Source organism: Ixodes scapularis, unplaced genomic scaffold, assembly GCF_016920785.2.
Source record: "Ixodes scapularis isolate PalLabHiFi unplaced genomic scaffold, ASM1692078v2 PGA_scaffold1__304_contigs__length_218370807, whole genome shotgun sequence".
Taxonomy (NCBI): domain Eukaryota; kingdom Metazoa; phylum Arthropoda; class Arachnida; order Ixodida; family Ixodidae; genus Ixodes; species Ixodes scapularis.
In genome coordinates, this window is record NW_024609846.1 from 170,339,771 (window position 1) to 170,360,196 (window position 20,426).

The 20,426-nt window shown below is 45.3% G+C and overlaps 1 protein-coding gene across 1 annotated transcript in view; it reads right to left on the reverse strand.

The window, feature by feature from the left end:
- LOC115330545 (26S proteasome non-ATPase regulatory subunit 1) overlaps nucleotides 1–16,173 on the reverse strand; it is a 78,054-nt gene extending 61,881 nt beyond the window's left edge. The window contains 4 exon segments of the mRNA XM_040218855.2: nucleotides 3,427–3,532; nucleotides 3,589–3,652; nucleotides 7,677–7,794; nucleotides 16,031–16,173. Of these exon segments, the coding sequence (XP_040074789.2) occupies nucleotides 3,427–3,532; nucleotides 3,589–3,652; nucleotides 7,677–7,794; nucleotides 16,031–16,064 (322 nt within the window). The 5' untranslated portion in view covers nucleotides 16,065–16,173.
- Nucleotides 16,174–20,426: the final 4,253 nt, after the last annotated feature.

A 20,426-nucleotide genomic window follows, 5' to 3' on the forward strand; every position in this document is an offset into this window, starting at 1 on the left:
TTGCTGCTCAACAGCAAAACCGGAACCATCTAAGAGGGACGGCAACGTCGGTTGTTGCGTCGGTGCTGCGGCGCGTTCGGTGCTGGTCACTGGCTGCCGGCGAGAGGCACGCGTCGTGGTCACATCACTGATTTTTTCTGACTTAACTTTCCCTTAATCTTTTTTAATGTCTGCACCACTGCCAGAATAACTGATGCTGGGAAGCCAGCATCTGTCAGCCGCTGTACCTACATCCTAAAAACTTTCCCGACATTGAATGGTAGCAGGACCTCGAAAGTTGGCGCAACTCTACCCTAGAATTGCGGAAAAGGCTGGGGGCAAGAGCCAATGCGCCGTAGAACACAAGAACAAGTATGTTGATTGTGTGGTTGGTGTCGTATACAAGATCCCACTAAGCTGCGGAAAAGTGTACATCGGCTCAACTGGCCGACGCATTAATGACAGGGCACGTGAACATGACTGGTTACTCCGGTCGACCGCTGGGGTTCACTTGCCTCTGCATCGTGCTGCCTGTAAATGCCAGCCCAAATTCAACATCACCATCATCGGGAGGGGCACAGATAAAACTACCAGAGAATTATTGGAAGTGTATGCAATAACAAAAGAGGGGCAAGATGCATGCGTCAGCCAAACATCGGTCTTTCTTCACAAAAAAGAAATTGCCTATCTTGACACATGCTGAAGCGATAGTGCGGTTTACTTCGTTGGTGTTTTTTCAGTAAATGTTTAGTTATGAGTCCAGCGCTTGTGTCGTTCGCATCTTCCTTTCGTCCGTGTCTATTTTTGCACACTGTTTATTTCCGCTTACCATGAACCAACTCCCCTACATCATGACACTAATTTAGCACAGTATACCGCAAAATCAAAATACCCAAAGAGCTGCTTTATAAACGTCTTTATTTTTATTTATTCATTTTTTTATCTAGAAATGAAGCAGGGTTTTTGCAGAACCTGCCCCCAAAGAGCATGTTCGAATGAGAACTAGAAGACATTTAAAAGTTGTGCCACTATGCCTATATGCCCTTTAAAATGTGTGTGTCTTTACAGATACATTGTTTGCATCACTCTTGTTCTCAAAACGTAAAAAAAATCAACAAAGCTTTTTTTTTTATGCGTTTAAGATTGATAAAACCTATTGTACAAAACTTATTTTTATTTTAATGGACATTTTATGGAAGCACCCACAATGCAAATGAGTCACTAAACAACTTGGTCCAGTGTAGGTGTTCAAAAACCACATTTGTCCTCAGTGAAGACTGCAGTCTACGACGCAACTGCATTCTACAACGGCAATGAAGCAAGAAAAAAATGAGACATTTACAAATCTCTGTAATGCGAAATTAGAGCGCAGCTCTTGAGGAGGAAGGGGGGAGGGTACGGAGCGCCCCTCCTCCTCCTTTGTACCCTCTCCTCCTCTTTCTCCTACCCCTCTCCTTTCCTCCTCATCCGCCTCCTCCTCCTTTCCTGCTCCTCTCGCTAAATTTAGCGGGTTAAGTTTTCCCGCTGAATTCAGCGTGGAGGTTACGCCGGCGCCGCTCAACCTGGAAACGGGCGCCTAAGATATGCCACTAAAAAAGTGCTTGAAGCCTTGGTGTTGCACCAGGGGCCCTAAGCTACACGGCGGGACCAAAGGACTGGGACATTGCCGCCTGCTGCGATTGGTCAATGTTGCACCGCCGACTGACCAATCGGAGCAGGCGGCAATGTGCCTTGGTCCCGCCATGTAGGTTAGGGCTCCAGGTGTGTTCAGTGAAGTGACCCTGAATCAAATGGACAAATACCCGAATCACAAAAGCAGATTTTCGGGGCTCTGCAGAAAGCAAGAAAAGAATTAAAATAGAGGCAAGTGCCAGCAAAGGTCAAACAAGTAAGTGCGAAGGGAGGCAGTGCAAGGCAGTGTAAAGGGGATGATGCTGAAGACTATGCATTTTAGAGTTGTGTAAGAGCAGCCAAACTTCCAATTGCAATTTATCAAAAGCTGTTTTTGTAATAGGTACTCTGTTCTTGTAAGAACAAGGAAACTTTTCTCCAAAACTAGTGGACCTGTCAGAGAGATTTATTTGTCAGTTATTAATGCATGCTTACTTCCCTTACTAAACCTCGTAACTTGTATTTCGCTGAATTTTTTTTTAATTTAATAATATGTTTTGTTTTACTAGAAACATCAAGAAAAGACCACAGGTCTATAAAAATTTATTTGTAAATAATGAGATGTGCCTTTATTATTGTTTTGATACAAAAGAAAGCCCACATTGTGGGGAATAAGTAGGAAAGGTTTCATGGCTCTAGTTTGACAATTCATAAATGTTCCTTAACCAAAGTAAAGAAGTCACAAATAATTTCTTTAGTAATTGGCACATGCTTCAGTGTTTCTATATGAAACATGGTAAGCTGCAAGCAGAAACACGACAGAAACAACCTAGAAATTTTGAAGTCCCTTGTATAAAGTGAAGCTGAGATAACATCAAGACAAGTTGACTTGTATGTCCACTGAACATCCCTGTTCATTCTGTTTTGCCTGTTAGGCTTTTGGGGTAGTCTGTTAGGGAATGAAACACGAACACATGATGCATTCTGCACTAGCTTGCTTGATGCAAAGTATCGAATTATACTTATTTGTTTTTATCAAGTAAACATCAAACTTTAATTGAAATGTCATATAAAGAAGATTTAATTTATATTGACAGCCAGAAAAGAATCTTACTGTGTAGCAGTGATCCCTATATATTTGATCTGGCATTGCTAAACAAAGTTCATAAACTCCCCCTCTAGAACTAAGTAAGGGTGTGTGCTGGTACTTGTGAAGATTTAGAATGGAAATGTGCACAACAGAAAACACAACAGATGTGGACATGTCTGGTTGCTTTCAACTTCCTCACAGCAATAGGATTTTGCTGTCGGTTTTGCAGAGGTCCATGTTTAACTAATTCACTTGCTTAGGTACTACCCACTAACTGAAACTCCAATCTCGGCTGCAGCAAAAAAAAAATGACTGCACCTCCACGTGGTGAACGATGTTGATTGGGGCAAAGCTCTGGTGGTGCTTGTCTGCGTAGACACTGAGCCACAGCATGCCGAGCCTTCCGTTCGTTTTCATCCATGTCAGAAAGAGAATGTGTGGTATGGAACGTGGTTATATATGCATTTGAGCATATGACCGCAGCGCCCTCTCGCCTATAAACGTTGAGCCAATGCATGCAAAGTTTAACGCGATTATATATGCATTTGACCGCAGCGCTGTGCAAACACTGTGCTCCTGCCATCGGGTTGCGCACGCTGAGCCTGTGCGATGCAAGATCACAACGCGTGCCAGCAGCCACCGAACCGCGTGAACGGACGAAGCAGGCTTGCCTGCTGTCGGAGTTTGCAGTGAAAAGCACGAAAAGGCAGAGGGCACGCATTGGCTGGGTGCCCAGCTCCACTCACCAATGATGGTCTCCACGTATTCGGACGGCACGGTGACGTCGAAGAGCTCGCTCGCTCCGAGCGCGTACGTGAGCGAGTCCTCGAAGGAGCCCAGGTGGTAGTACACCTGCAAGCGGGGGCTCACAGCATACGGCATGCCGGGAGCAGGGGCAGAACACTCACCTTAGAAGCCACCAGGGCTGCCAGGTGCCTTTGGGGAAAGCCGTCGTCTTCATAGAGGACCTCACTGCACGACAACGAGAATGCTTTACTTGACGCTTCGACGGTCGTTACCGTACATGCACGACGGCGATTACAGACTTAAAAGTTTGCACCTAAATGCAACACCACGTCCCTCTCCAGGAGACGCTGCTATCTGTTACGTTTTTGGCAAACTACAAACATTATATTTGTGCCATCTTTCACTTTGCTGTGGCTATTTATTTCTACGAAAATAGATACTCTGCGCATGTGACACGCGTGAGATGGTTGCTTTGCATGTTGGCACTCTGGCGAAAGTGCAATCGAAGCGCCACCTCTTCCGCTTCGGACTTCTAACGCTTCTCTGATTCAAATTTGGAGGGTAAGAGGCCATCAACCGATGGAGAAGCACTATAAAGTACCTACGGTTCATAAAACGAAACCGCCAGAATGTTGCAGAAGCGGATGTGCCTAAAGGAAACCGAACGGAAGAAAGGCGACAACATTTCGCTCTGAATATTTCTATTTCATGCCGCTGAACTTAAACAGCTCGCAAGCACTGTACATGCTGCTGGACAGATAACTAAAAGACCTGCACATTGACTCTTTCTTTGTACTATCCGCTTAAAACAAGACCCGACCACTGGGAAATATCTTTCGAAGAAAAAAAAAAGAATGACCATAAAAGGGTTAATTTAATATCTGCGAAGCACGAAAAAACATGAATATGTGGAGGTGAGGCATGCCGAACCTCTTCAAGTTGTAGTTTGTATACTCAATGGACCTCTAGGCAGAAAATGCAGAGGACGCTTCACGCATGATACCTTGGCCTGGCTTGCATTAAAAAGGCATGTCTCAAAGCAAGCAGCATGGGTTAGCTCGTGCTTGTAGCTTTAGTTGGGGGGATCGGTGGCCGAGTGGGCTAGCGCCCACCAGCTCTGAGCCCGTGGAGTGAAAGCTCGTGCTGCAGGACACAGGCATCCTGGGTTCAATCCCCATTCCTGGCCCGTTTCGATGTGAATGAGCATCGTACCGGCGTGCGGTCGTGTATCACTGCTGCGTGGTGCACGGTAAAGACCCACGCTAGCGGTTGTACTGCACTGGCTAAATTTCTCATCTACAGCTGGGAGACTCGTTGCCCGTTGAGGCAGACCAAGTTCTAGGCTGTATAAACACACACACAACCAAATTTCTTTTTTTTTTTTAGCTTTAGCTGCAGTTTTAGCTTAAAGGGCCCATGAAACGAATTTTGGGCTGGGATAAATGGCTTTAGATTGGGATTCTACTAATAGCATATCGTTTAGTGGGCCAAAAGAAAGAAGGTACAAAGTCAAAAGCCTGGTTTTTAAAACGAAAATTTGAAAACAAAGCAAACTATTTCGTACCTCCTTCCCTTCGTAAGCTCTCTACCTTTTCACTCCGATACATCCGCGCTACCCAAAGCGCGTCACCCGGCCCAAACGCACGTCACATAACACCGGACCTCACTTATTCCCTTCACCCCTAAGCTGACAGTGCGGTGGAAGCTATACGCTTGCCGGACCAATCAGCCGCCTCCCTTTCGTCACCTGACCTCATTCTCTGCGTGGGGGTATGTGCGAGGAAGCATGATCACGTGGCAAAAGTGTGGCTGGCCCAACGAGCATGCACACAACACAACCAGCAGCAATAAAAAGAAGGCTCAGACAGGGTCGTCCACTGTCAACCCTACCCCTCATGACGCAGCTAGATGGAATGAAAAAGAAAGTAGTGTTAGTTATATGGAAGGGGAGAGAAATGTAATGCAAGTAATCCCAGGACTAATGTATGAAGACGGCATAGTACTCATGGCAGAAAACCACGATACATTACAGGAACTAACTGGAATAGTATGGGGAGAGGAAAGAGACAGCTAGGGCCTGAGTTTTAGTAGTAGTAAGTCTGGGTCAATGGTGTTCAACGACGAAAAGAGAGAACTCCTGAAAATTATTCATGTGCGGATCGTGTATTTTTAATCTGAAGTGAATTCGAAGCAAATATGTAGTTGTTTTGGTCAAATATTTTGGAATCTAATAATGAACAGTTCCTCGAAGCCTTTCACTACTGTTGCACCAAGCTTAGGAAACCAAGCTAAACTTGTGTAGGCTGTTCCCAAGCTTCCACTTGTCCATTTATAAGTTCATTTTAATCTAACTATATATGCGGACTGTGACCTCAGAAAGGCCAACGCCTTGGGATGACAAGTAAATGACAGATTTGACACAAAATGAAACCTATAGAGATGGCCAGCTATACTTAATTGAGTGGATTTACAAACCTTGCTATATGCAAACATTATTTCTTCAATCTCTAATTGATAAATAAAAAAAAGAATCATGAGTGATGAATGCAGGTTGTCAGGGCATCTCTGCCTGGCATATACTCTTGCATAACAGCCACGGTTTAATTTAGAAAATTTTACTGCAATGCCAATATTAACGTAGGCAAGGTTTCAGTTTCTTCTTAAACCCACCAGGTGCATGTGTGCACCCTCCAGCTTTGAAAGTATGCTTTTCTCCCAAGCATGTAATTGTAATCAAACTCTCCCTATATACGGCTCTGGCTTTCGCGGGTGTTGCTTCTCTACATTGCATTCGTGCTCAAAAAGAAGTGCGCGCTCAACGGAGATAACCCGCCGTGATCAACACTTGGAAAAGTATGAATATTGCAGTTCATCGCAAAGCGAATACTTCATTGTGTATTATTCCAAACTACTATTCAAAATTTCAAATATTCGCAGAACACTACTAAAAATACAAGATATTGAAATAGGCCATATAGAAAAATACAAATAGTATCTGAGAGTATGGCTCAATGAGGGAAGGTAATACCTAGAGGAACTTCTCAAAAAATACAATTAGGAGAAGGAAAAGAAATTCAAGTATTATGGAACTCGGGGCACTATGAATTATAATAGATGTGAAGTGGTGAGGGGTATATGGAAAGCAGTAATGGTGCCAGGACTGTCCTTTGGCAATGGGTTACTGTGTATGAGATCAGAGGTTCAATCGGGATTGGAAATTCGACAAGGGAGCGTGTGACAGGTTAGCACTGGGAGTGCATGGCAGCACACCAAATGAAGAAGTGCAGGGGATTGAGCCTGGTGGTTCTTTGAGAGCAGAGAGGCAATTAGTAAATTAAAATTTGAAGAAAGGTTAACAAAAATGAATGACACCCAGAGGGAATGGAAAGTTCTGAGGTATTTATACATGGAAAGTTTAAACACAAAATTGACAAACCGAACTGGAAAGTTCACATTTAAATATCTGCACACTAGGGATGGGGCTGAGGAGACTAATTAAGTGAAAAAGAGAGCGAAAGAAGCAGAGAGGTAACGGATTTGGCAGGGGCACTGGGTTTTGCAGGCGAGGGTGGAAGAATCGAGGAGGAAACTACTACAGCCACAGATAGGAGGTTAGATTGGTGAAAATTATGCAGGGAAAATTGAATGAAGTAAAGCTAATTAGCACAGCTGGGGACAGGCGGGATAGAAGGAAGTTGGGACTTCCTCCCCAATTACAGTCCCAATCCTGTCTCCCAGTGGGCCCGGTGTTGGAGCAACGCCGACAAGGTTTGACTACCGGAAAACTGGCGACTCCCTCGCCGGGAAAAGGAGGCGGGGGGGAGGGGGAAGTGGGGGTGATGTTCTTTGATTTTTTTGCTTGATCTTTTAAAGCTCATCCTGGCAATATTCTACACTGCCTGGTGATAGTTTAAAAAAAATGCAGAGAAGAAGGGAAATCGGTTGAATAGGGAAAATGAAGGAATCATACTATCATTTATTTTGGTTTCTAGGCTAGATGGCACAAGCTACTGCCCATAACGAAGGCTACAGCTGTTAGCATTTATTCATCCACCCATCCATCCATCCAGTGAGCACAAGACGCACTGGATCCGAGTCCTTGGCAAAGGCTGACATAGTGCTCGTTTTCAATACGAGCAGAGTTCACGCCAAATGCTGACGCAGCCCAACACATGCTGAGAGTATGTGCAGCAGCTACTAGATGGCGTCCACTTTTGAAAAGTGTATATTCAAACACGAGGATACTCACATTTTCTCTATGGCTTCCGAAATCTCAGCCCAAAACTCGTTGACAATGTTGTCGAGCTTCTTGAGAGCAAACACCTTGAGTTCTGTCTGGTTCTCATCCAGCAGGGAGATGATCCCCGCTGCAAAGAGAAGCGGAAAACACGGGTGGACAGTTTAGCTGCCTTAGTGAATCGTTTTAGATCACCGTAGAGTTCGCTCCAAGGAACCTTGAGAAAGTGGATCAAGAAAACAAATACCCTCAACATCCACAATGGCTTGAAAAAGGGCGAACAAACAATCAAACTTCTAAAAATATGTGTGTTTAGGTGACAGATATATTCGACTCAAATCTCGTAAATTTAAGCTTAAAAAAAAAATTGTTTTTCTTTAGCATAAAAAGATAACAGAAACGAAACTTCTGGTTGACGCTGCTATTCGTAAATGGTACCCCACACGCTTGATCTGCTGCATTCGGGTGTTTACCTCAAAGCTTTATAAAGTTTTTGTTTCATATGGTGTCATTTGTGAGTAGGGTTGCAGTCTGTTCATCGGCTTCTTTATATGGCTTTCTTTTCTATGTCTGAATATCTCGAACACACCCTGCAGAGCACCAATCTCTATAAAAATCTACTGGATTGTGCATCACCGCTTGGTCACTGCAGCGCAAGTGCGGACACCGGAAGTTTTCAATTGGTCATCTTGGACTTGCGTAAAGTCAGCCGAGTGAAGCATTGCAGAGGCTGGGCGACTGCGTGCTGAAAGATGCGTGTTCTGCTCGTTCGCCATCATTTTCCGAAGAAGTTTTTGAAAACCCAGTGTAAATGGTCATGACTGGCTTTGAAAACCTGTGCAAATTTTTACAAAAGTGCAGAAACCGCAGGAAACAGGCACAACTCGTTGCAATTTGCGTTCAACGAGTTGCCCCTCTTTCCTGCAGTTCTACGCTCTAAGTCGGGCGACGTGGTCAAAGGATGTGCCGTGACACGTTGAAGTGCTGCACCTCTGTGCTCTCGCACGCTTGGATACCAATACGGCACAAACGCCATCATGCTGGACTAGCGCGGCAATTATTTACTGCCTCATCTATAAGGCAACTGATCGACGTACCCTTCCTGCCGAATAATAAGCCTACCGCGAAGAAGAATGACTGTTTACACTTCTTGATAACAACTTTGTCTGTTTGGCAGGAACACTGACACCTCGGCACTGCGTTGTATCACTTCATCGATTTTCGAGCAGCTCGTAACAAGGCTTGTAACAGCTTTTCTCTGATATTTCTACCGTCAGGTGCTACTGGCACAATTGCTTTTGCAGCTGCCACAAAATAGCTAATGCGAGGATAGAAATTGAGATGCTGCGAGTGACTATGGGTCAAACTCCTCCAAAAAAAGGCAGAGCAGAAAACTTCTCCAAACCACTCGACGACTCCTGCCATTTCCCCGTGGACCGGTTGAAGCTGCTCGGCAAGCTCTCTACCAACTCGATGTACCAGCAGCACAAGGAGAGATTTCTCGCATCTCACGAGGAGTACAGGAATCCGCTCGGCGAGCACTCGCTATTTGCCAGGGGAAGGGGCTATTAGAGATCAGTGCAGTGGAGTCAGTTGTTGTCAACATTATTAGGTTAGCTCAGTTACGGAACTTCCCATAGACCCTGCTTCCACGAGCAGTACACCTCTCCCCCACGGCCTGCCTCCCGTCAATGATGCATTACTGTTTTGGGAGTGGCCACAACGGTAATTGCAGTGTACTCTAGGGAATAGGAATAGGTATGTTTTGAAGCGCAGCGTCTAGATGGCGTTTCACCGCACTCTATGGCAGAGCCGTATATGGGGAGAGTTTGGCCAGTCTATGATCTCGCCGCCGTAACGCCCCCCTCCCGAGTGAGCCAATCAGCCCGCGGCGCAAAGCGAGAGGCGTGAGCGCATGGGTGTAGCCAGGGGGGGTGTTCAGGTGTTAGAACACCACCCGAAATTTTACCTTAATATATATACATACCTGCCAAAATGCGGACTTTGAAATTTGTAGAACTCCTGCGCCCGCGAGGGGGGGGTGTGTAGTAGTAAGAGGCAGGTACTTTTCGGGATGAATAATGGTTTATTTTGTCAGCAATTTTTCTGATGCTGATTTCGCCTGCTTTACAAAGTTCTTGACTGCTTTCGAAAGCTTAATGTCAGCCTTGCCACCGTGCGAAATGCTTACATCACATGTGCACATGGTTCAGAATCCAAACTGCTTCCCCTTCTGGGACGGCACGAAGCACGGGAATTCCAACATGCAGGACTTCAGGAACACCTAAAAGTACCTCTTTTGAGGTTCTGCGTTCGCCATTGCGTCGCGAAGTTGCCGCGACTAGCAGAATGCTAAGATTACACAACAACGGTTACAAGACGGCGCACTGCTTGCCAAGAAACTGGCCGAAACAGCGAAGCCGAAGCACGGCTGAACACCTTGCCGAACCAGTGTGCGCCACCAAACACACGAGCAAAGGCTTTGGGCTTTGGATTAATTGGGGATTCGTGGCCATCGGATAGACAGATAGCAGAAACCATGACGCTGCCGCAGACGGTACCTATCGCCCCTTAAAATCGTAAAATTAGTCCCAATTCATACATTTTATGAGAGATTCTGAAGAGTTGGAAGGTATGTATATATGTGTGTGCTTGTACCAGAACCTTGAAACACCCCCCGAAAATAATTTCTGGCTACGCCACTGCTGCTAATACATCATTCAAGAGACAGTCTTCAGACACTGTCTGAGGCGTGCTTCTTCGTATGACAGTCCTCATCCTCGGAAATAGCAGACGACATTTCTGAGCCAGATTAACGCGCTTTTTTTCTACACAAATTTTCAGTGCATGGTTTTTTTATTCTAACGATAAAACAAAAAATAAAAATAAAACAAGAACAACAAAACAGATGGGTTGTCACGTTTTCTTCAACAATTATTTTCGGCTACATGTCGCTGTCTGCTTCACACTTTCTCGTTGTTAGCACATCTCTTTTCTTGTCTGCAACTCTCATCAACGTTGTTTTGGGCTGCAAGTCATCTCCATGGTGCGCTTAGCTCCCAACGAGTGAGTGAAGGTCGTTCTCTGTGACGGGGAGTGCCAGAGGACAAATCGAGGTGCACCGGCAATTTCAAGCGTAGTTTCGGCGGCGACCTCCGACCTACCCTACAATTCTACGCCGGGTGAGGCAAGGCTCAACGGAGAAGGAAATCTCTAAAACAAGCTACCGGCAACAGCGATGTAATCACCGAAGCTGGAAAAGGCAGTATTTGTGGTGCCTTCACTGTCGACCCCCACTTGTCAACGCAGAGACCACTGCCAACACTATCGGCTGTTGCGCAAATCAGACACCTTTGGTTGGCACACACCAGCCGCAGGTAGGGATTTCAAGCTTTTTATTTCTAACTTTTCACTCAGGCAAGTTTGTTCCGTGGAATTGTTATAGCCTTTAGCTATTTAGCTTTAGCCGACACTATTTCAACAACTAAACCTATTACCATCGGTGTTCTGCAAGACTCAATATTGGGTCTTTTTCTTTTTTTAATATATATTAATGACCTGGCAGCCTATTTCTAGAAAGATTGTGTTCTTTATGCCGACAATACAAATATTTTTATATCTAATACAAGTGTGACAAAACTATACATGGAAGCTAATAACACTTTAGAAAAGCTAGCTAAAAGGCTAACTCATAACAAATTAGTTCCCAATATAGCAAAAACAAACTACATAATTTTTGCCCCGAAATACAAACTAATTTTAAACACATTTCAGTTTTCGTTTGCAAAAATGAACCTAAGTCGAGTGTACCATACTAAATTTTTAGGACTAACACTTGTAAAAGACACCACTAACAAGATATACCGAAATATACCAATTCTATATAAACTACGGCACATATTTTCCTTACAAACCCTCCAAATGCTTTATCATAGCTTTATTCATACTCACATTTCGTACGGGTTATCCATTTATGGATTGACATATAAAATAACACTAAAACCCATAGAAATCGCCCAGAAGACAGCACTACGAGCAATGCTATTTGTTAATAGGCACGAAAGTGCTCAATTAGCATACTGCTTCCTCAACATTTTAACATTTAAGTTCATCACCAATCAGATAACATGCTCTTCAATTAGTTTTACTCATCAATATGTCGTGTAGCCTCTGCGTTCACATTCCTAAGCGTCACTGTCTGTACCATACATACAAACTAATTATGGCACATTTACCTTCATTTACATTGCTACTAAAACGTAGAACTCCCTACCACACAGCCTAACTGCCATGTCATCATTCTATATCTTTAAACAAGCTATACGTGCACACATACTATCTGCATGATTCATTAACAATTTCTATGTCCCCCCTCTCCCAATTCATTCTTCTCTCCTTCGCACACCTTTCACACAATCCCGCAATCACACACACAGACACAAACACAGACTGATATAGTCTTTCTTTTTTCTCGACTTTCTAGCTTTTCTTCTCTCGCTTTTCAGTTGGTTTTATATTTTTATAATGAACAGTCAGTACTGAATGAAACCTGAACGCCGGAACGCGCGGCCATCGACACAGGCTCCTTTACCTGGAGGGCCCCTGAGAACTAATGAAAATGCGCCGGGGTGCGAGTCCTACTAGATGTGCTCGACCCTCGCGCAGCGTGCCTGGGACTTCCGCATTTCACCGGCGGCGCGCTGCAAGCGCCGTCACTCAAGGTGCTTTTGTGTCGCCGCACTGTCACCTGGTCGACACCTGCGGCTTGCGCGCCGCGCGAGAAGGTCGATGCTAGGAGCAGCAGCAAGCTGCTTGCGCGTGTGCCAGGGTAGCATGCCCATGGTGTCTTCTCTCCTCCTGGCGTGCACAGTTTTTATTGTTTGTTGTAAGTATCGTAATTTTACAATTAGCAGTACTTATAGCAAAACACGTACGAGACAGAAGAACAAGTTGGGACACATGACGAGTGCTGACACCCAACTGAAGGTTGCTACTACAGATATTTAGTATATAATATATGAGCACATTCATACGTCCACTCCCAGAGCTCGTCCATTAACCTCTCTTGTTCTTCAGGCTCGTAGGCCTCGCTGCAAATGCCATAATGCAGGTCTACTAAATCGCGCTCAGCATTGTAGTGACTTGAGCCTTGTTTCAATACGTTACACGCGGAGGCTCCAGTGAACAGTGTGCCACGTGCGGTTTTTGAATAGTAAAAAGTAATAGAAGCGAAATAAAATTTGTTTATTGGCACAACCATATAGACCAACTCATGTTTACAAACAAACCGGAGCGCCCCTAGCAGACGCCACCGGCGCCGCGCATGCGCGACGGGGGTGTGGGCAAGAAGCTCGCCGTCACCCATAAACAAACCATTGAAATGCGATGTTGTCGGCGTCGGTGTGAGTTCCCCTGCCCTTTTTCGCATTCAAGTTGTTGATTCTACGTCTTCCTGGCGATGTCTGACTACTTGAGCGACGTCAGCGAAATTACCGAGGCTCGTTACACCACAAAACTTCGCGTGAATAATGTGACATGTGGCGATTCATTCCGCGTGGACGCCGCAGTATGTACGCTTAGCCTGAATCGCATGATGCGATTTCGTTCGCAATTTTCAGACGCGACGCCACTCGGGCGGCAAAAGCGTGAACCGTAGCTGAGATGGTGGACGTCGATACTGAAAATCGCAAACAGAATTGGACCAAGTGAATTAGGGATAAGTCGGTGATGGTGACTGGTAACAATGATCAACATCTCCTTGTATCTACTGTTTACATCGAGCCTGCTTACCAACCTTCAAAGTTAAGTCTTTTGAGGACTGCAATTACATATTACCGCAAGTACCAGGTCAACATTTGGTCTACGGGCCGGCGTCGTCTAAGAGAGCAGACGACAAGCAGAAACGTTTGAAAGAGCAGATGACAGTTCGAACGATCAGGTGGCCGTTTGAACTTGAAGATGCACTGAACGTAGTCCGCAGGTGGTCCGCACAACTTGACGGTTTTTTGGCGTTCATGTTGGAACAAAACAAAAATCTGATGACCACAAGTATCCGTGAATTCAACCCAAAGTGCTTCCCGCCCAAGCAATAATTGTTGTCCGACGGCGTCTGCTTTTCCCTTTTCACGGCACATATCCAGATTCTCGGATGAACCGAGCACGTGACCTTCAAACCTTTCTCGACACTTTTGGTACGGCCCCAGTCGCGGTGTTTTGACAAGAAGGCAGGTTTTTGTCTGGTTCCTTTAAAAAAAACACAGGAATACACGTCTGGCATGGGGACTTCTGCCCACAGCCCCAGACCGGAAGTGCGACCGACGCGCCACCACCGCGCCATGAAGTCAGATTTGAGTTTGTGTATATTTATGAAAAAAAAAATGCAGCAACATACCGACGCGGTTCGTGCGAGGATATCAGTCGATTCTTATAAAAAGCGAGAAATTGCTCGCTGACGCTCTCTTTGGTAACCACCGATATGCCAGGCGTATCAATTCCGGAGCGGAATAAATTCATCACCCTGTCGAGCAGGGCCTATCGCAAAGAGCTATAGCCAGGTTAAGCGGCCGCCCTCTGTCGACAGGGTGACAGTGCGGCAACACAAGAGCACCCCGAGTGACGGCACTTACAGCGCGCCACCGGCGAAACGCGCAAGTCCCAGACATGCCGCACGAGGGTCGAGCACATCTTAGTAGGACCCGTAGTTCTCAGGGGCCCTCCAAGTGGAGCAGCCTGTGTCGATGGCCACGCATTCCGGCGTTCGGGTTTCATTCCGTGCTTGACGGTACATACCGCAATCATGTTTCGTTTTTACAGCGGAGCTGTTAAGGGCTAGATTCCCCAGGATCGTGTCCGGTATGTCGACACAAACCTACCTGGATAGCTACCGCCATCTATAAGCAACGGCGGCTAGCACACAACCAGTATGGTTTCCGCCGTCGCTCGTAGATGGCGCCAACCTTTCCAGCTATAATAGAAGAATGGATAGTTGGGCGCGTTGGTGGGAGTTCATCGTAAGAAACAGCGCAAAAAACAGACGATGACGAAGAAGAAGCACACAGTGTATCGAGTACAGCTCCGCTGGTCTTCCTTCTTCACAAGGGTGGAAAGGCTGAATGTTTTTTTTTGTTTTTTTTTAATGTAATAGTGCAACTTGATCGCTGACTAACCCTTTATTACCAAGGGGTCCCTTCAACACTTTTCTTTGAAAACTTTGGGACCCCCTCTGAATAAGTGTAATAGACCCTTTCCGGAATTCAGTGCCATCTGGCGACTCAAATGGCAGTTTAACTTTTACCGTACTAATTGCGGCAATGAACCTGGGGTCTGCAGTATTTTATGGGGCACCGTCACTTTCACAAGTCAACGGTAAACGAGAATGTGCGCTTCACTGTACAGTCCTTTTTCAATCTCAGTGTCAATGGCGAAAAAAATTCAACCAGTCAGAACGAAGCGCCGACCCACATAGACACTTTGATAAAGTTCTATACATTAAGGGGCTTTGAAGAAAAGTTTCTGCAACTAACATATTGACTGGGCCCAAGTTAGAAATGAACGCTTATGCAGTTTTTCCATCCAATCCCTGCTTCACGTCGCGCTAACGTCTAGAATGAATAGGCCACGATTCATCTGCTTAGGAGCATCTTCAACTTCTTCCTTCATCAGTGAACAGAAGGCCGCAATTAGTATAGCACATATGCCATTTTTCAGATGATGATAGTGACGAAAGGTGCCAGTCTGAATTGCGGAAAGGGTCTATTATCTAAGAGTAAAGCTATATAATCTAACATCTTGTTTACAAATAAAAACACATTTTGACTTGACTTATGCACGTTCTGCAGCCACCTCTGAAAAATATTAGCACGATACGCTCAGAAACCGATTTATGCCATCCCTTTAAACAGCCATCGATCCCTTTTACTCACGTTGGTTGCTGTTTCAAGGAGTGCGGCTTCCGTCACTTCATGATGACAAAGGTGTTTTTAAATGAAGCACGACTTCCGACACACATTCTTTTTTTTCTTGCGTATTTCTGGCTGCGTATTTTGCGAATTTCGAAATTTCTTTCAGATTCATTGTTATAAACAGACATCGTCATAAGACGCAGTTACCTGAACGCTGAGCGACTTCTACAACGCCTCGTTCGTTAATTTGCTGCATTCGTAGCGAGTCATTGAGTGACTCTACCCTAGAGCAGATATTTAATACGTGAACACATCCGCCTCCAGAAAATACACGAAGGAACGACATTTCGTTGAGCATGCTCAACTTCTAACGTCATCTTCGAAGCACGACTCCTAGACCTCATGGTACGCTTCACCGCAAGGCAAGGGTTTGGGCCGCTTTTGATCTACTTAAATTTCACTTACCTGCAGATGTGATGTTCATGACTGACTGCACCATTTCAGGAAGCTTCGAAGCTAAATTACTCCAAAACTTCGGACCCGCATCCACAAAAGGTCCACTGACTCAGGGAAAATTGGACGACGCCGGAGCAGTGTAGCCAGATGGTCTCGCCTAGTCTGGCCAACAAACCGCTAAGAGACTGGCAGAAAAAGCATCCAAAATAGCCCCACCCAAAAATACTGTTTCTAAACATATTTATTGGTACTTTCTAAGATATAAGAACATACATGTTTTATTTTCAAGTGCATCCCTGAGGGGAGTCACATTTTGTAGACGATATGCGAAACTGCTTGGTGGTCAGGCAGCAGCACTACCACTATGTGAGCGGCCATCTTGGTAGCGTCAAGTTACTTGAGTTTCGGTTTCGCTTTCTTAGGGCAGAGACCACTGATTGTGATTCAAGCAACTTTATTGTTACCTGACTTTCGATGACTCAAATTCAACAGAAAACTATAGGCTGTTATGCCTTTCATCTCTGAAGACACTTTAAATTCTTTTTTCGACGCGAAGACGCATGAAGTCTTTCTGTTTAGCGGTATACTGCTCCACTCCAATACATGCTACTCAAGTTTCATTATTGATGGATGTGATATATTGATATTGATATTTTATTGCACTTTGGGTGGGTAGGGACCTGCAGGGTGTGCAGGTGTTACGGAAAGGCTGGCGGCCATGCAGTAGGTATGCCCATAACACCAACCCTCGCCGGTAAATTAATATTTGATCAACCCTGGCAAAATGACAGCATCGACTTTCCCAAAACTATCCCCCAAGTTCCTCTGCACAGAAAAAAAGAAAAAATGAACCTCAGATGCAACAAAGAAAAAAAAAGGAAGGCCGTGAAGTGGAGTTGGCATCGCCGCTGATGCTCAACGTGTCGTCTGTAGGGTAGCTTTTTGCCGCCGCCGACATCGAAGGTTTAATTAACCACTGCAGTGTACCTAAGCAAGTGATGTAATCGAACATTGCGTTCGACGAAAAAGACAGCAAATCCTGTCTCTGCGAGTTTTGTCAGCAAACAGGCACATAGTATCCTCAAGACTATTTTATTAACAAACTCTCGCATTTATTTTTAGATGTGCTTCACAAACATGGGCTCTGGAACCGGTAACCGGACAAAAGCTCACCCGTTTTTTCACAGACCCGTCTGTCTATGCTGGAAAAAGCGATGAAGAAACTTCATCGTGACGTCGCCGGTGGGAGGAGCCTAATCTCAATCGGCGGCGAACTCAACTGGCAGGGAACTTCATCGCGGCGCGTTGATGACGTCGACGGAGAGTGGCGATTGAGTTGAAACTTCATCGGGATTTGTCCCCAAAATATGTCCCTAGAGGGGAATGCGCAACGCCGCATCGAAGGGTCTTGTAAAAGCAACATTTTTAACTTTTGAAAATGTATAATGCGGTACAATCTAAATATAATTACCGGTGTCAAGTCTAGGTCGCATGAATCATGTCTTTTTACGTAAGTGAAACAATTTAGATGATCGCAATGCGTGAGCTGCATCGCGATCGTGATGAATCGTCATGGCCGACGGTGGATGTCGCACGTAAAGTGCTCGTGTGTCTGTACGAAGATTTGCCTCACTTTTGGAATTTTTGCTGTCAAGTCGGGCTTTTTCACGTCGCGATTACCATTCGGCAGTCTGGTGGGGGACGTGAACCAAGTGTCCTCGCTGAACTCGAGGAGTAGGACAGAATCTTGGCCCATATGAGAAAGGTTCCTCGCTAAGACACGGAAGAAGGCGCATGATTTCGAGGGCGGGCGCGCCTCGTCCGTCGCCACACGGCATCTCGGCTGCAGTGTCGGTAAGTAAGTGCATGGCATCTCAATGGGCGGTTTTAGCGTACCGTTGCCGTGCGCAGCGAAATTGCTACTGGGAGCTCGCGCTGTAACTTCGAAGCATGCTTTTCAGCGCGCTTAAAGCCTTACCAGCCGTACCGTGGCCACCGCAGAACACGGTAACGGTCTCCTAAAACTTGCTACTTGTAGTAAACAGACACTGTGTTGTTTTTGGTCTTATTGATTTTACACGAGTGTGCTGCCTCGTGATGTTTCTTTGAAAGCTCGGATCGTAGCGCTCAAGCTGACGAGTTAATTTCTCTAGAGCTGTGCATGAGGCACTCCGATACCTGAATTCTAAAGTGTAGGTAATGGGCATTACATCAACGCGGAACCAGAAAGGCTGCCAATGTGTTGTGCGTTAACTTGTGTTTGATTGGATGATGCAGGACTCATCTGCTGTGGCTAAAGGTGCTAGTGAGGACCCAGCACAGATGGCAGCTCCACCACCACCAAATGGTAGGTATAAAAAACAGTCTGGATTCATCTCCATAATACGTGGTTTGCGCCAGTGTCAGGACATATATTATGCATGAGTGCCGTCGGTAGCCTCATGCTGGTGGCCATTGATGTTGTGGGGTTGCAGCTTTGCTACACTGTGATCATGGTGAACTGCGCTGGCTCCAGTGGCCCAGAGTGACAGCTTTTGTACCTATCTCAGCAATTGCACAAAAATGTGAACATGACCTGCACTGTGCATAACTATGTAGAAGATGCTGTCATTAACCTATTGTGCCTGGTCGGTAGCTCCCAAGGTGACTGTAGGTCCAACCGTGTTGATGTTTCTAGCAAGGTGACACCTCAGCAAGACCATGGTGCAGAGACAATCCACACATGGTTACTTGAGTTTTGTGTCGGACAAGACACAGATCCAATTAATGAGACTGTGTCAGTAAAAAGACGGTGCCTCCGGTCCTGTTTCCCTACTGCTACACTACTGCTCACCACACCCCTGGGATTCTCTTGTTCTATGCAATTTCTGTAACATAGTCTTTAAAAATGCTTGTTTTTATAAACATTCACCCTTTTCGTGTACTTTGTTTGCAGGCTGTGGAGGGACAAGCAGCTGCAGATAGCCAGCTGTCATCTTCACTGACCACATTCTGCACCCTCATGGGGGTGCAGAATTTCCATGCACAATAAAATATGCTCCATAGGCACCATTTTGCGTCTTTCATGATTTCAGTATAGCATGGAAAAAAGGTTTGCAGCACTACCTTGGTCATACCCGACAAAATTGTCATACATCGAATACAAATTCTGGGTCAGAAAATCTCGGTGCAATTGTTTATGTGCCGGGACTCGTATCTCGACTTCAGATGTCGATGTATATTTCATATACAGGGAACCAGAAATTTCACAATTATTGGTGACACGGCGGTGCAAGTTCAATCGCCCGGATACCAGCAACCACAGTTAATTGTTTACTTTTTCTTCCTCTATGCTTGGAACAATATACTGTTAGAGCCAGAATGCTTATGCAGTCAATGGGAAACAAGATGCCACCTATGAGGAGGCCCTCTTTTATTTTCTATTCTAATGTCTCGACGTTTCGCTTATGCGGTTTGCATTTTTGCAAGGTTACCCTGCCAAAAACATTGTGTTAAAAAGCTTTTTCAGAAACATCAACTTATTATAAACTTCCATTTTTAGGTGCCAAACCAAAACTCCGCTTGAACTATCTTTTAGGTAGACCACTCTGCAGCCAAAGGGACTTACCATGTCTACTTGATTTGGCAAGTTATAAAGTATGACAAAACATTGCAAGCGGATACACACAAGTATATTTCGCAGATGTGACGAGAGACAAAGCTCATAGTAGCCTCAACAGCCGCCAGGCTTCAAGTTTGAGCAGGGAGACCCTGGTAGGCAGCACATACTTGCAGAGGTGGTCACCTCTCAGATTTTCAGCACTGCACAGCGTGTCCTCTGCTGTCAAAGCTTACACCGTCCTCGGGGTCGGACTCTTGGGGCTCAAGGGAGAGGCCCCAAAATGGAGCTACACAAGCCCGCATTGCGCAGAAAGTCAAATGATGTTGCTGTGCCTAGAACCTTTGCAACCACCGGAACCTGCTTTTCAGCATCCTATTCACTGCTCTACGACAGAATCCTAAGCATTGCATTTTGTTAAGCTTGGCCTCAGAGCAGCAGAGCATCCATTGGGGTTGCGAGGAATTGGTGTGCAAGCATGGCTTCAGGGTTTTGTCGCTGTCACCTGCACACAACAGTGAGGCGGTATCTGACATGAATGTTTCATAACCTTTTCAGTTGTCCCAAAGCACATCAAGACTAGATAGAAATTCTATATGCTAATGCAGCCTCTACTTGGAGATAGTAGTTGCATAGCATCCCAAAAAGGCTGAAAATGTAATAAAAAAAAAGTTGGAAAAAAAAGTGGAGATATTCCACTTGTCTTGCACAATACCCAAAATTATGCCTTCAGAGCAAAGAGGTGTCATTTGAGTTTATAATCTCTTTATTTTCCTTTATATACAAAGGTGGGAGATGGGGCATATA